This window comes from Amaranthus tricolor, chromosome 7 (assembly GCF_026212465.1).
Source record: "Amaranthus tricolor cultivar Red isolate AtriRed21 chromosome 7, ASM2621246v1, whole genome shotgun sequence".
Lineage (NCBI taxonomy): Eukaryota > Viridiplantae > Streptophyta > Magnoliopsida > Caryophyllales > Amaranthaceae > Amaranthus > Amaranthus tricolor.
Genome location: NC_080053.1, coordinates 17,859,544 through 17,875,305, shown reverse-complemented (window position 1 = coordinate 17,875,305; position 15,762 = coordinate 17,859,544). Strand labels below are relative to the sequence as shown.

Below are 15,762 nucleotides of genomic sequence, written 5' to 3'. Positions count from 1 at the left end.
CATCTACCTCGCCAATGACGGGTGGAGTCGGTATGAGGTACTCATAACCCGCCTGACTCAATGCATCGGTCAACGACGTGTTAATGGAGCCGATACCCCACGTCAACTGGCGATGTAGCGGCCCCTTGAATCGTGTCATTACATTGTATGAGTACCGATTGGATGCGCTCAGCCTGTTTGTTATCATTATATTGTTAAAAGAGTTACTTAAAACTATTACTATTTGTTATGAGTGTTGAAAGAAAACGTACCAGTAACGTAGATGTCGGATGGTAATGTGATCCTGGCTGCGCAAATGCGGTGTTCGTTAGGCGTAATATGGAGATGCGCCTGTACCAACTCATGTACATAGCAGAGCTATGACCTGTGAAGTTATCTCCTCCAACCAATGTAGATGCTCGGTCGTTCCACGCATCTACATGCGATCTATGTCGTACGAGGTAGTTCTTGTCCCCAGTCCTCCGATCGATCGCATGTACTTGAGGTTGGGTGTCACAGGCTTGCGGAATTACCTGCTCCAAACCGAATTGACGCATGACACGATCCGGGAGATGTAGCTCGACGATGTCAAAGCAAATAAGAGGACAACGCGATCTCCAAATCTCGTGGCGCGATGTACATATGTGCGGTAGAGCTTCCATCTTAGCCGCTGTGTAAGGCTGCCATGTCATCTGTAATAGAAATCAATATGCTTAGTAATGTATACAATTTATTCATAACTAATACAAATAGTAAATGTTACTAACCTGCTCGTCCCGTTGTCGATCTAGTGCGTCCCTGTAGTAGACGAGAGTATGTGGGGAGTGGGATCTCAAAAGATATACGCGAAGCCAGCTGCAAACAAATAAACATTGATTAACATTTTCATCTATCATAAAATAGTGAAATTATGAATTTGAATAGTGAATTGAGTGTTGCTACCTTACTGCTAAAGGATCCATCTCGCGCCGATGCTGTGACCCTAATATCGGTTCAAAATCATCCGCGTCATCTTCCTGATCATGTTGCCCATCCCGTCGAACCGTCCGAATAATGGGCCTCCTTATATGAATGTGCTCCCATGACCATATCTGTAACAACATCAAGCATCCACCCATGTCCTTGGCACCCTTACGAGATGCTCGACATAAGTTACGATACAGATACGCTAGGGTAGCACTTCCCCAACTGTACTCATCTACGCGCTCCAAGTCTCCCAGTAGAGGGAGATAGATCAACTGTACCGAGTCGCCGCTCTTGTCCGGAAACAAGATGCATCCAAACAGGTACAAGATGTAAGCTCGGGCATGTCTGTCAACCGTCACAGCATCTGCATCATCCTCAAGCGCGCTAAAATGCTGTCGAAGCCAAGTCAGCTTCAATGACGATCCAACGATGATCTTCGGCTGTGAGGGGTCTTGAGGGTTTTCCGGCCAAACCCCTAGCAGCTCATGTACTAATGCTGGCCAATTTCCCTCCCCATGACCAATGACTGCTTGTCCTTCAACCGGCAGTCCCATGATAACTGCCACATCTTGCAACGTGATCGTTGCCTCGCCAACTGTGAGGTGGAAGGTATGTGTCTCCGGCCTCCACCTCTCCACCAATGCAGTGATAAGAACTCGATCGAGCTCTAAGCCCCCGCCCAACAACCGGTGAATGTATCTGAAACCAGCTAGCTCGACTACGTCTAATACCCTGTCATCCACCTCCCACCGTAACGTACTCGCCTGGTAGTGCTGACGAGTAACTAATTGGGCAGTGGAGCCCTCCCATGCAGCTACGCTCCTGTGTGCCGCCTGAAGCGTAAGCACTGATGGATCAACTGGGCCCGGCATCGCCATGATCGCTGTTACGTGTTTTTCATCGCCATAAGTGTTATAAAAATCATAAAAATATCATGACTTCCCTCGCATTATCCAAATTTGCAACCAATTCAACATGTTTTTCAATGGGATAATGATCTTTCATGTGATATCTCCACCAATTTGCTACCAATTTGCAACCAATATCATGACTTCCTCACCCCAATACACTATAACGGGAAGTGTAAATTTGAATACAAGAATTTGTGATACTAAGGTATTAGAACACTTATTATAAGGTTCATTTCAAATATAAAAGCTAAAAATACCATGAATATATACAAAAACCATTAAACTAACCCTACAAAGTAATAAACTTTCATTGAAGCATTTCATCAAACACTTTATATGCATACAAAACAAATCCTAAAATTCAACTACAAATGTGTAAAACGTAAGCTTAAATCATGAAAACAATAGAATGTAACAAACAATTAACGTTTTTATAACTTCAATTCAAACAATAATGAACAAAAAAAACAATTTGCATATTGAACAAAAATTAGGGTTTTATTCATACCTTAAATGAGGATGAAAATGAACTAGTACACAAGGAGAAGATGGGAATGTAGTTGATTAGCTTAGTTGAATGAGAGGAATTGTAAATTTGAAGTAAATGAGAGTGAAGAATTTTTTTTTAGCAAAACCAGCAGCAACTAAGAATGGAATGGAATGAATGAAAACTCACGACATTCTGGCTGCTTTGTACTGCTACCAAACCGCCACTTGAAGTGGCGGTTTTGTAGCAGTACAAAACATCAGATTTTTATTTAAAAAAAAAATTAGTAAACCGCCACTTGAAGTGGCAGTTTTATAGCAGTACAAAACAGCAGCTTCGACATTTGCATTTCATTTTGCTCTTCTTCCTTCTTGCTGCTGCCGGTATCACCCTAAAAAAAAATTTCTTCACTCTCATTTACTTCAAATTTACAATTCCTCTCATTCAACTAAACTAATCAACTACATTCCCTTCTTCTCCTTGTGTACTAATTCATTTTCATCCTCATTTAAGGTATGAATAAAACCCTTAGTTTTTTCAATATGCAAATTGTTTTTTTATTCATTGTTGTTTTGAATTGAAGTTATAAAAACGTTAATTGTTGGTTACATTTTATTGTTTTCATGATTTAAGCTTACATTTTACACATTTGTAGTTGAATTTTAGGATTTGTTTTATATGCATATAAAGTGTTTGATGAAATGCTTCAATGAAAGTTTATTACTTTGTAGGGTTAGTTCAATGGTTTTTGTATATATTCATGGTATTTTTAGCTTTTATATTTGAAATGAACCTTATAATAAGTGTTCTAATACCTTAGTATCACAAATTCTTGTATTCAAATTTATACTTCCCGTTATAGTGTATTGGGGTGAGGAAGTCATGATATTGGTTGCAAATTGGTAGTAAATTGGTAGGGATATCACATGAAAGATCATTATCCCATTGAAAAACATGTTGAATTGGCGATGAAAAACACGTAACGGCGATCATGGCGATGCCTGACCCAGTTGATCCATCAGTGCTTACGCTTCAGATGACACACAGGAGCGTAGCTGCGTGGGAGGGCTCCACTGCCCAATTAGTTACTCGTCAGCACTACCAAGCGAGTACATTACAGTGGGAGGTGGATGATAGGGTATTAGAGGTAGTCGAACTAGCTGGTTTCAGATACATTCATAGGTTGTTGGGCGGGGGCTTAGAGCTCGATCGAGCTCTTATCACTGCATTGGTGGAGAGGTGGAGGCCGGAGACTCATACCTTCCACCTCACAGTTGGCAGCCTTACACAGCGACTAAGATGGACGCTCTGCCACACATATGTACATCGGGCCACGAGATTTGGAGATCACGTTATCCACTTATTTGTTTTGACATCGTTGAGCTACACCTCCCGGATCGTGTTATGCGTCAATTCGGTTTGGAGCAGGTTATTCCGCATGCCTGTGACACCCAACCTCAACTACATGCGATCGATCGAAGGACTGGGGACAAGAACTACGTCCTACGACATAGATCGCACATAGATGCGTGGAATGACCGAGCATCTTGTTTGGTTCGAGGAGATAAGTTCACAGGTCATAGTACTGGCATGTACATGAGTTGGTACAGGCGTATCTCCATATTACGCCTAACGAACACCGCATTTGCGCAGCCAAGATCACATTACTATCCGACAACTACGTTACTGGTACGTCTTCTTTCAACACTCATAACATATAGTAATACTTTAATGTCAGTCTTTTAACAACATAATGATAACATACAGGCTGAGCGTATCCGATCGGTGCTCATACAGTGCAATGACACGATTCAAGGGGCCGCTACATCGCCGGTTTATGTGGGGTATCGGCTATGTTCTCAGACCTTAGGCTCCATCAACGCGTCATTGGCCGATGCATTGAGTTAGGCGGCGTATGAGTACCTCATACCGACTCCACCCGTCATTGGCGAGGTAGATGACACATTTCACACTCCTTCTCCAAGGAGTTCAGCCCATAGAGGTAGCTCTTCTGGAGGATCCAGTTCTCGGTCCACACGAGGTCGCCAGCGTTCATCTACTCGAGGTCGGTCTTCCAGATCGCCATCGTCATCCGGTACTATGTCGCCATTCGTTCCTCCAACTTCCATCACCACTCCTCCTCCACATCCATCGCCTCCGCAAAGGATCATCACATATCAGCGTGCTAGTCAACGACGAGCTCCTGCTCTTAATGTCATTGCGGAGGTTGACGAGTTCACACCATCATCATCCACGGGTGCGCAAAACAAAAGGGGTCGGGGGTTGTAGTTTGAAAAATTTTGTATATTCTTATATGACTTGAACTTCTTGTATGACTTTCCATAATTGTAATATATCTTTGCATTATTTTCAAAATTAATTTTTTCAAATCAAGCCGGTTCGTAATTGATTATTATGGAATAGATGGTATTGAACTAGTTTAATGCATGTTGCGTTCACTATTTTAAAATGAAAGAAAAAAAATTCAGGCCACAAGCAAACCGCCACATGAAGTGGCGGTTTACCAGGGACCAAACCGCCACTTTAGATGGCGGCAACAGCAAACCGCCATCTCAAGTGGCGGTTTTGTCTGAAAAATTTAAAAAAAAAAATAAATTTCCACGTGGACGGTATTGTGGAAAATACTTTCCCACATAATGCAAAGTGAGAATTATTTTTTTTTTAGCCATAATATGGGAAAAGATTCTTAATAATGTGTAAAATCTATAAATGTTCTATAATTTAACATTATAAAATTAACAATTGTATGTTTACTTGTAAGATTTTCAATGTGTGAATATTAAGTAATTTTAACAGTTATATTTATAAAATTTTAGTTCTTTTGTAAAATCGTATTATTTTACAATTTAATTAGTGATTCAATTTTATGTGATTTATCAATAGTTATTTTGTAAAATTATATTATTCTACAATTCAATTAATGATTCGATTAATTCAATTATATTATTCTAAAATTATATTATATTATATTATAGTTATGTGATTCATTAATCCAAATTAAAATTCCAAATATGATACCTATGATACCTATGATACCTTGCTCGTGAATCATGAGTTACACTTTTTCTTGAACTCTTGAATATTGATTGATATACTCTAGTCTCTACTTCATAAGAGTATCTTCTATCAGCAGGCATTTGAGGCGCCAATTCTAGTTTTTCTACACCTAAAATTGATCAATTGAAGGCAGATTTGATTCGATTGGATTCGATTTGATTTCAGTTTCACGCAGTTTTTTCTAACCAAATCTGATTTCTTTCAGTTGCACGTTTGAAAGTTGACCCAATTTCATACACAAAAATTAAATTCTCAATAAGATGGTCCTTCTCTTTAAACCCACAATTTCTTTCCCTTTAAATATGTCTCTAGACCCACCAAAATTAAACCCCAGAAGTTTCACCATCATGAATGATACCAACAATTTTACCACACCAGTTGACTCATCTATGACTATTGATGCTCCAATGGAGAAGAGGAGATTGCCTATTTTGTTATTTGATGTTATGGATACTATTGTACGTGACCCGTTTTACCATGATATCCCCGCTTTTTTTGGGTAATTTGTATCTCATCCTTATGCTTATTATGTTATGATTAAGGTTTTACCTTTAGGAAAAGATTAGAACTTTAATCTGTTTTAATTGTTGATTATTTGAGTTAGGTTGACTGAAGATCTTATCATACTCCTGTATGTATTTTTGTAGAAATTGAAGCTTTAGCCTTAAAAATGAAATTGCTGAAAAAAATTGGATTCTGAAATGGTTTAAAATTGTCTTGGTTTGGTTGTGGTGTTTTCTTTTTTTTATTTTTTATTTTTTTTATAATTAAAACTAAGATTTGGGGGTCACAATCTCCTTGAAATTTTCTGATGATTATTTGTAGCATTGTACTTGTGATTATATGCTTCTGTTTAATTTTAGGATATTAAATCTTGAATGGTTTTTTCTTTCTGATTATTGGAATGGTGAAACTTGGCTGAGAGCCTGAGACACTAATTCATATGGGAGATGATAATCATGTAATGTTTACTGTTTTCATAATTGGAAACAATTGGTGATCTTGTGCTTTAACAGATTCTTTCTGCAATTAAATTTGTGATGAAATAGATGAGGATATTAGGTGGGTGTGAGAATGAAGCCAAGAGTAATCATATAGGCATAGTCGAGAGCATTTGAAGTAAGCGGCAATTACTTGGTTGTCCAATGAGGAGCAATGTTGCGGATTCAATATATGAGCCAAGGATATTAAATACTAGAATGTAATATGTAAGATTATGAACTTGTGCTATGTCCCTCCTTGGTGGCCTTCTTGTATTAGATGATCAAAACTTGGAGTTATTGACGTAAGAGCTCATAAAAGAAGAATTACAATAGAAAGAGATTACTAGAATTAAGGTGTTGAGGCTAGGGATTCTTGTAGCTTACTAAGATCCAATATTTTGTGGTACATATAATCTGATGGCTAATGAGTTCTATTTATACTAAACGTTCCCTAATTATTTAGGTTAGTTATAATCTAATAGAAATCTTGAAACCGAAGAATCTACTGTGCGTACAGATTGTTTGCTTGAGAAATGGGCCTCTATTCCATGCATACGAATCCCATTATTACTTGCTTTGCCCAAGCAAGTCCATCTTGACTCATCTCGCCTCAACACAATCTTCTTGTCACCTTACACTCAAGGCAGAACTACAACAATTTTAGTATGTAGTGGTAGCATGATTTAGTGCCTCGTGTTATGAGAGTTTCAATTGTTATTCGGAGGTGGGATTGTATATGAAAGAGTTCACTAGGGCTGGTTTTAAATCATTTTTTCATGGCTCGTTTTTGTTATTTTGTACACTTGTTAGTCTATCGACTTTATTGAGCTAGAAGAAACTCAATTATTTTCATGACATCGTCTAAACTCTAAAATCAAAAGAAATTGCAAAACAGTTTTTCCCTATGCTATATCATGAGCTGGTGTAGTCATCTGATGAAATTACTAGAAGATATATTTGGGTGTAGCTTATAGGATAGTCTGGTTTAGTCTTTGAGTTCTGAATGTTAGTCTTTTATCTCAACTGGAGATTACTGATAAAACTCTTCTCCTTATTGTTCGTGTTTTTCCATTTACAAAACAACTCTGCTGACCTAAATAACTAGTTAAGAGTTGAAAATGATGTCTTTTATTTGCTTGATTAATATTCATTTGAAGTTGGATCCTATCATAAATAATGTGTTGTTCCATGCTATGCTTAGCATGTCCATGAAGGAATTGCTGGAGTGCAAGCATCCAACTGCCTGGAATGAATTCGAGAAGGGATTAATTGATGAGGTATGCATGTGAATGCCTAAATATGACTGCATCATCTGCTTGTAAAACATATAATTATCACTCTATTATTTTTATGCTTCATGTGAAACATTGAATATAGCTTTACATTCTTGTTCTTTCTATGATGAAATGGCACAGCCTAAGTCACCTGGAATACTGAGCTGCCAATCCCTAGCTTTACACCCACCACAAAAATATGCTAGGAAGCTTCCCATAAACAGAAAAAATGCTATAACTAGCAATAAAATAGTAACAAACGAAACCGCGTCAGCAGATAAAAATAGAGGGAAAGAGATAAAAATAAAATTGAACACAAGGATCCTATTTTACTGCAAATAAAACAAAACAGTACATTAATACTTGTGTCTGTGTTCATCGAAAGCTTTAAAATTGCTTGCATGTTTATCTCATACAAGTTCAGGCTTTTAGCATTGCTCCAAATTCCAATGTGACTTTATGTAGTAGTGGTGAGTTCGAGCAGACAATATTTGTTTCTTAAAAGTAAATGTTAAGATTATAGTGATATAGTAGAAAGGTCAAAAAAATAAAAAAAATCAAAAGTGCTCTTGAATTAGAATTTAGGGCAACATCAAACTAATAGCATTGAAAACTTCAAATAACAGAAGTGGGGATTCGGATTTGTTATGTTTCAACTTCAACTATTATTATTTATTTATTTTTTCATTTTTATCCTATCTTATCTTTTTGAAAATTATATTACTATTACTATTTGGCATTATTTTTTGGACTTTAAATAAAAAACTGTGTACCATTGGTTCCAAATTTTAGTAGAGATTGTTAGTTTAATTATCACCTTCTTCAAAGAATTGTTAGTTTGATATATGCAGGATGAATTAGCTAGAAAGTTCTTCAAAGATGGAAGACACTTTGATCTTCAAGGTAAGTGGAACTGTCTTATTGAAGATGTAATTTTTTTATTTCCTTTCCTTTACTTTTGTGGATGAGGCATTGCAAAAAAATTCTGAAGTATGACAATGTATAGCCACTGTTTCTTGGGAATTGTTCTATAAAAACGTTTTGTCCATGGACCATGAGTTTTTTTTAACTTGCTGCGGGCTACCTACAATTTGAGCCAATTTCACTTTTCCACGGAGAAACGTGATCTATCTTAGATAGTTTGTAGATTTTAATATCTTTTCTGCCATGTCAATATCAGTTCACAGAATTATAAAATATGAACTGTAATTTATGCTCTAAACTCTAAAGATGATGATTTTAAAGATATTTCTTCATGGCTCAAGGAGCCCATGTATAATGTTGGTTTCTGAAACTTATATGAGAATACATGGACACTTTTATTTATGAAGAAGTGACATTGATTTAATTTTTTCAGGTAAAATGTAATTTTTAGTGTAGGGTTATTATGAGCAACTGTTTGAAAGAGGGACCAAGCCTGCTATACTGTGTATACTTGAAAACAAAGTTTAGTGGTGTTTTCTTGGAACATTAAGCAATCATGACCCTAATATCTGTGTGCAGTCTAATTTTGTAATATATGTCTAAGAGTAAGGGCCTGAGTGGTCACTGGACAAGTATTACACCTGGAAACATGAAGATCCTAGTCATTCTTTCAATACTCCTATAAGTATGCTCCATTGGGAGCATAGTACAAAAATACGGTTGTGGTAGCAGAGATGAAGCGGCTGTATCGGCCTAAGCCATGAGATATCACTTGCAATAACCTAAAATGCGGTTGTTTTTACACCTTTACGATGCAGGTAATGTCTTTTAGGTGAATTTTTGAAGGGAAAAGCATGTGGTGAAAAGCAAGTGAGAGGAGAGAGATAAAGAGGAAATAGTGACACGCATTAGTAAATGGATGAAGGGGAAAACTTAAAGGGGTACCCTGATATAGTATATCGTGCAAACTCATGGGGACGAGGGAATATCAGTGAAGAGATGGTGTTTTTGTTGGAAAAGAACCCACATGTGATCCCACATCAAAAAATTAGAGAGAGATTTGCTAACATATAAGCTTGATGGGCTACTCCTCCTATTACCAAATTGGTTTAGGATGGAATCTCATCAGATTTATGTGTAGTCAACTATCCTCTTATGCGGGTCTTGTTATTTACAAGCCCGTTAACGAATTTATCATAGTATCAGAGCCGGCGGTTTCCGATCAACTAGAAACAAAAAATCGGTCTTCCATAAAAAAACAATTTGCAGGTTTGAAAAGAATGGTTTTCCCGCTAAATTAAAAAAATGGGCTCACATGTGAGGGGGAGTTTTGGAAAATAACCCACATGTGATACCATATTGAAAAGTTAGAGAGAGGTTGTCTAATATATAAGCTTGATGGGCTACTCATCCTATTACCAATTGGTTTAGGATGGAACCTTATCGGATATATGTGCAGTCAACTCTCCTTTTATGGCGCGTCTTGTTGTGTACAAGCCACGTTAACAAATTTATCAGTTTTGTCCGAAGATTCTAGCCAGATGAGTTGGATTGTTGACTTTATAGTTGTATGACAATGTGATTAGTGATGATAAATTTTTAATTGTCTTTCTGTATTTATGTCACAAAGGTTTTCTCTGTCTTTATTTTTTGGTTCTGTGATTTTTAAATTGAGTGATAGACTGCATTTTTAATGCGCCAAGCATGCAAAATATACATTTCATTATACTTATCTATTGCTACTTTTACAACTTCACTTTTGGTCTTCCCCTCTTCTGTTGTTTATTTGTTAGTTTTCTAGGATTTCTAGCATGAATATGTGATACTAAGCTATTCGTTAATGCTGAAACCTTAAATTTGTTTGTAGGCCTTAAAACTTGCATCAAAAGAGGATATTCCTTTCTGGATGGTGTTGAAGAACTGCTTTGTGCTTTAAAAATTAACAACTATGAAATGCACACTTTTACAAATTATCCAGTCTGGTAGTTCTTCATGCCTTTCATATATAGTAATTCTATATCTTTTTAAATGTAATCTTCCTTTCATTCGCTTGTGTTATTTGATCATTAATGAATTGTAACAGGTATCAAATGATTGAGGACAAGTTGAATTTATCAAATTACTTGTCTTGGACATTTTGCTCCTGTAAAGTAGGTACATTGTACTTCCATTTCTGTGGTTGATGGCCATGCAGTTTCCCTTTTTCATTGTATAATAGATTACTGAAATTTCTGTTTGGGATTTTCAAATTATCTGTCTGATTTTAGATTTGGTTCCTATTTTTCTTTATGGTGGCTTTAGCTAATTTAACTGCATTGCATTACACTATTAAACAAACTCCAAGCCTAAAAGAAGTCACATTTGTTAAGTTCACCGGAGTATTAAGATGTAACATATGTGTATTTGATGATTTCCACTTTTCATATTATAATTATCAAAGCTATGCTTTGTTAACTGTTATGTATAGCATTGTGGCTGTAGTCGGGTCAACTATTCAATCCTTTATGGCCCGTTTGGTTAGTGGTACTAAATGGTGGTAATGGGAATGATTTATAGTCTAAAATTTCATCGAAAGTTTTATGTCATTTCCATGGTGATGAAACTTTGATCACAAAAAAAAAAAATTTTGTTTATAAATTTCCATTACCACCTAATACCCCTCTTCCAATAGTAATGCATTAGAATGAATTTTTATGAAGAAAATGAGATGATTGAAGTTGGATAAGCATGGCCATCAAGGAAGTCAAAAGATGTTTCAACCAAAATTACACTAATTTTCATTCTCATTACCACCGTTTATTACCACCTACCAAACGGGGCCCTCTCGGGCAGTAAACAAGATCTAGGATTAAGCATTGGCACCTATGCCAATTCCTTTGAACTGGTACTAAAGTAGATTTTATTTCGAGTTTCCTAAAATAAATTTTTAGATCATGCTTGCGGTTTCATGTCGTCTTTCAATGTTGTTCCTCCGTTTCTTTCATGTCATCTTTTAGAACATATTTTTCTGTTTATTTCCTCTTATTGAATTGATCTGTGATATTTGCTGCTCCTTTTTGGTCCATATTTCAGAATTTCTTTATGTTGGGCAGAAAAATCTGATAGCATCACAATGTGACGGCTTTTATCTCGGTGTTATGTCATCTACTGTTTGTTTGAACTATGAAGCCCAATTGTGATCAGTGTTTTATTTTGCAATGGTCATAGATTGAGGAAATTTATCTGCTGTCTCCTGTAATAACCGTCTGAATGAAGATGAATCCAGCATTATTTCCTTTTTTTCTTCCTTATCTCTCCCTTTGCTCCTCTCTTTCAGCGCGTTTCATATGTGGCCGTCTCAATATTAGGACGCTGCATATGAGATAGCCCACTATAACCATATACTGTTTAAAAGCGCTCATATGTAGCTAAAAGTTCGTCACATATAGCTTAAAACTAAACACATACAGTTTAAAATCATATATAACATAAAATCAATCACATAGAGTTTAAAATTGAACATATAATGCTTATTATTGACTTCTTCCATGCTTCTTTAATTAAATGAATAATAATCTGTTAGTGGAAAAATTATATAGTACTCCTAATAATGATCACTTACAATTAATGATCAAATATGCCTTAAGAACGTACACGTAGATGATAAAATGAAATATATAGTGTAAACTTACATCACAAAACCAATCGCATATAGCTTAAAACCAATCACACATATATATTAAAATTAGTCATATATAGCTTGAACTCGTCCTATTAATGGGTCAGTCCTAAACAAGAATTGCGCCTCTCGTTTGGATAAAAAGGAAGAAAATCAATCTGAAGCCCTTTGGCTTTTACTGAACATTAATTTTGTTTTTTCTTTTCTGCAGGAAAACAAAAGCCTGACCCTGCTTTCTATGATGAAGTCCTCAGATACCTTGAGGTGGAGCCTAGAAGCTGCATCTTCATTGATGATAGGTGATTGCTATTAGTATATATCTGCCTTATCTAATACCACTAGTTGGTCAGTGTTTGTCTTGTGATGCATGGAAATTTATTTCTCCTAAAATTTAGTCATATGGTGAAAGTCCAATCCCTAACCGAAGCTTGAATTAAAATTGACTCTGAAGTATAATTCTTTGATGCATTCATTTTAGACATGTATCCCCCAAATTGTATGCCATGGTGTATACTAAAAAATATGCAATTTAGTCTTCTCCATGTTGAATACTTCAGTATTGCAAAATATACGAAGCGTCTTATCAATGAAAGTTCAAGGACTAGCTTGACTTGCTTATGAGGTCTAAATTGATTCTACAAGTGTAATTTGGTGCAATGGGGATATGGTGGCAGGATGAAAAATGTAGAGGCAGCAGTGCATGCTGGAATTATTGGATTGCAATTTAAAGGTGCGGATGTGTTACGCCAGGATCTATCTCGCCTTGGTGTCAATATTGCTGTTGAAGAACTCAACAATGAATAGACTAGCTCAAGATACAATGTCAACATTTTGAGCTTAGTTTCCATTCTTTTCTTAATCGAACTTATTAGATGCTACCTTGTGAAATTGTTACCATTGAATAGTATTGTTTTGTTCTATAATAGTTTTTGTTGTTGGGTATTGATTTTACCTTTTATGTTTTGTTTGGGGATGGGGGTGGGTGGGGGAAGGGGTTGGAGATGAGAAGTCATGTAAATGTATCTTCTTGCAAATATGAATACAATTCTCCTTGTTATGATTACTTCAACTGTTGCATTATAGTTGAGAGTTGAGCCTGCTGATGATCTCTTTCTGCTTTATTATGTTGAACATATTTGATGCTTAACAGTAGTGTTCTTGATATCTTCAACTACTGTTAATGGAAGTGAGCAACAAAGTATACCTCTTTTCCTTAGAGGCTAGAGCAAGCTCCGTTTTGCAGAAGCAACTTTTTTTCCAGCTTAAGTCACCAGTGTTTGTGCTGTACGAACAAGACTTAAAGGGCTCAACCGTAAGATTATTGATGAATTTCTTTTGCTGTTAGCCGAGGATATTGGCGAGTGCCTAAAAAAGCAATGCGAAGTGAGGCTGTTCTGGACGTCTGTTCTTGAAGCTTTGATATCAATAACACTTATATCTGCTGCTCTAGCCGGAGCCTAGAAAATCTATGGTCATGGAGGAATGAGGAAAGCTGCACATGGGAAGGAAGACGGAGGTTTAAGCACCCAGGGAAGGAATCTGTTTGCTTGGATCATTGCAAGGTATTTGATCTCAACGGGCATATGCTTCATGATCCATGGTTACCACCTCTATTCAAGGCTATAGCTTGGAAACCAATGATCCATGGAAAGGAAGTTCGTTTGCTCATGGATTTCGCTTGTCACTTAAATTGCTTGAGGAAGGACTCCATGGAACGCGTTCAGTAAGTAAACATGAAATACATTTATATTTTCATATTAGGAGGAAGATGTAATTTATAATACATACTGAATTAAATATTTATTAAAAAATATAATATATACTCGCGTGATGATCAGGGCCCTAACTAGTGATGGCCACGGAGCGGGTTACCCGGAACCGAACCGCTTGAAACCGTCCTGGAACCGGAACCGTTCGCGACAGGTTCCGAACCGGCCCGAACCGCGGAACCGTGAAACCGCCGGAAAAAAACTGCTTGAATCGGACCTAAGAACCGTGGGTCGGAACCGGACCACAGGTTCCATGGAACCGAAACTGGAACCGGAACCGGAACCGGAACCGGACCACAGGTTCCGTGGAACCGGAACCGGTCTGGGTGAACCGGCCCACAGGTTCCATGGAACCGGAACCGGAACCGGTCCGGGTGAACCGGCCCACAGGTTCTTTGGAACCGTTCGAAAAAGAGTCGTTAACTAGCCGTTGTGATTTTTACTATATATATATATATATATATATATATATATATATATATATATATATATATATATATATATATCACTTTCAATCATTTTCATTTACAACTCATCTCTTCTCCTACTCTCACTACTTACTCTATCTACTTAATTACGCAATTATTCTTTTAATTACATAACTAGTCTTTTAATTATTTCTTAATTTAGTTAATTACATAATTAGTCTATTAATTATTTATTTATTTCTTAATTCTATTATTATTTCAATATTATCATGTCTTCTTTTTTGAAAAAAGCCTCTAAAAAAGTTACTAAAGTGGCAAAAATCATTGGGAGGTTCTAGCTCCAAAAGAAAGGCCATTTCAACTCCGTCGATATCAACAACACCTTCCATTAGTAATTATAATTATGAACCAAATTATCCAGAAGGGTACGACCAAGAATTACACGATTATGCAGAAGAAGTGGAAAGAGAAATACAAATTGATGAAGAAGAAGAACAAGAAGAGGAACACTCTTAAACGACATACGGGTGAAAACATAAAATACAGATTAGTAGAGATATGTAAAGAATGGAACTTATTAGATAAGATATTTTGTTGTTCTATCGATAATACAACCGCTAACATTAAATGCATTGAACTTTTGTATAACGAACCTGCATTTAGTTTTATTCTTGGGGGTAGATTATTACACGTACATTGTTGTGCTCATATAGTAAACGTATCTTGCCAAGCAGGTATAAAACAATTAAGTGATTTATTAGATCCCATTAGAGACATAGTGAAGTGGCTTAAAATTGGACAGATAAAGAGACGATATAAGCAATTATGTGACCAGTATCAACTAAAAAAAGTGTATTGGACATTAGATACTCCTACACGTTGGGGCTCAACCAACGATTTATTAAGAAAAGCAATTATCGTCCAATTATAACACAACTTTATAGTGTGTGTACAGATAGCTATATAAGTGATGACATATGGGAACTAGCTATAGGTGTACATAAAATATTAGACGCGTATGACCATGCAACTAAGATATTTTCATATGTTTACGAACCAAACGTTCACTTAGTAATAAGTGAGTGTATTACTATTTTTTATCATCTTCTTAAACATTCGCATGATGATACTAACCCATATTTAAAGCCGACAAATATGATGGATAAGTAGAAGACATATTTTACCGATTTTCCTTTTATTTATGGAATTGCAACCATTTTAGACCCATGTTTTAAGACAGAAGTCCTTACTAATGTAATTGGATTTTACTAGCAATCATTAGATCGCCCGCCTAGTGATGTACAT

At 36.4% G+C, this 15,762-nt stretch overlaps 1 protein-coding gene across 2 annotated transcripts; it reads left to right on the top strand.

Annotated features, from left to right (window-relative positions):
* The first annotated feature begins 5,382 nt into the window (after positions 1 to 5,382).
* LOC130817878 (flavin mononucleotide hydrolase 1, chloroplatic-like) lies at positions 5,383 to 14,456 on the top strand. 2 transcript variants are annotated; one of them, XM_057683841.1, is made up of 7 exons: positions 5,383 to 5,920; positions 7,606 to 7,681; positions 8,530 to 8,581; positions 10,470 to 10,584; positions 10,686 to 10,752; positions 12,472 to 12,559; positions 12,935 to 13,233. In XM_057683841.1, exons 1-7 carry the CDS (start codon positions 5,682 to 5,684, stop codon positions 12,937 to 12,939), a joined length of 642 nt encoding a protein of 213 aa, XP_057539824.1. In that variant the 5' UTR covers positions 5,383 to 5,681; the 3' UTR covers positions 12,940 to 13,233. The 2 variants fall into 2 exon arrangements, with proteins under 2 accessions (XP_057539824.1, XP_057539823.1); XM_057683840.1 differs by having other exon boundaries at positions 5,385 to 5,920; positions 10,686 to 10,756; positions 12,935 to 14,456.
* The last annotated feature ends 1,306 nt before the right edge of the window (positions 14,457 to 15,762 follow it).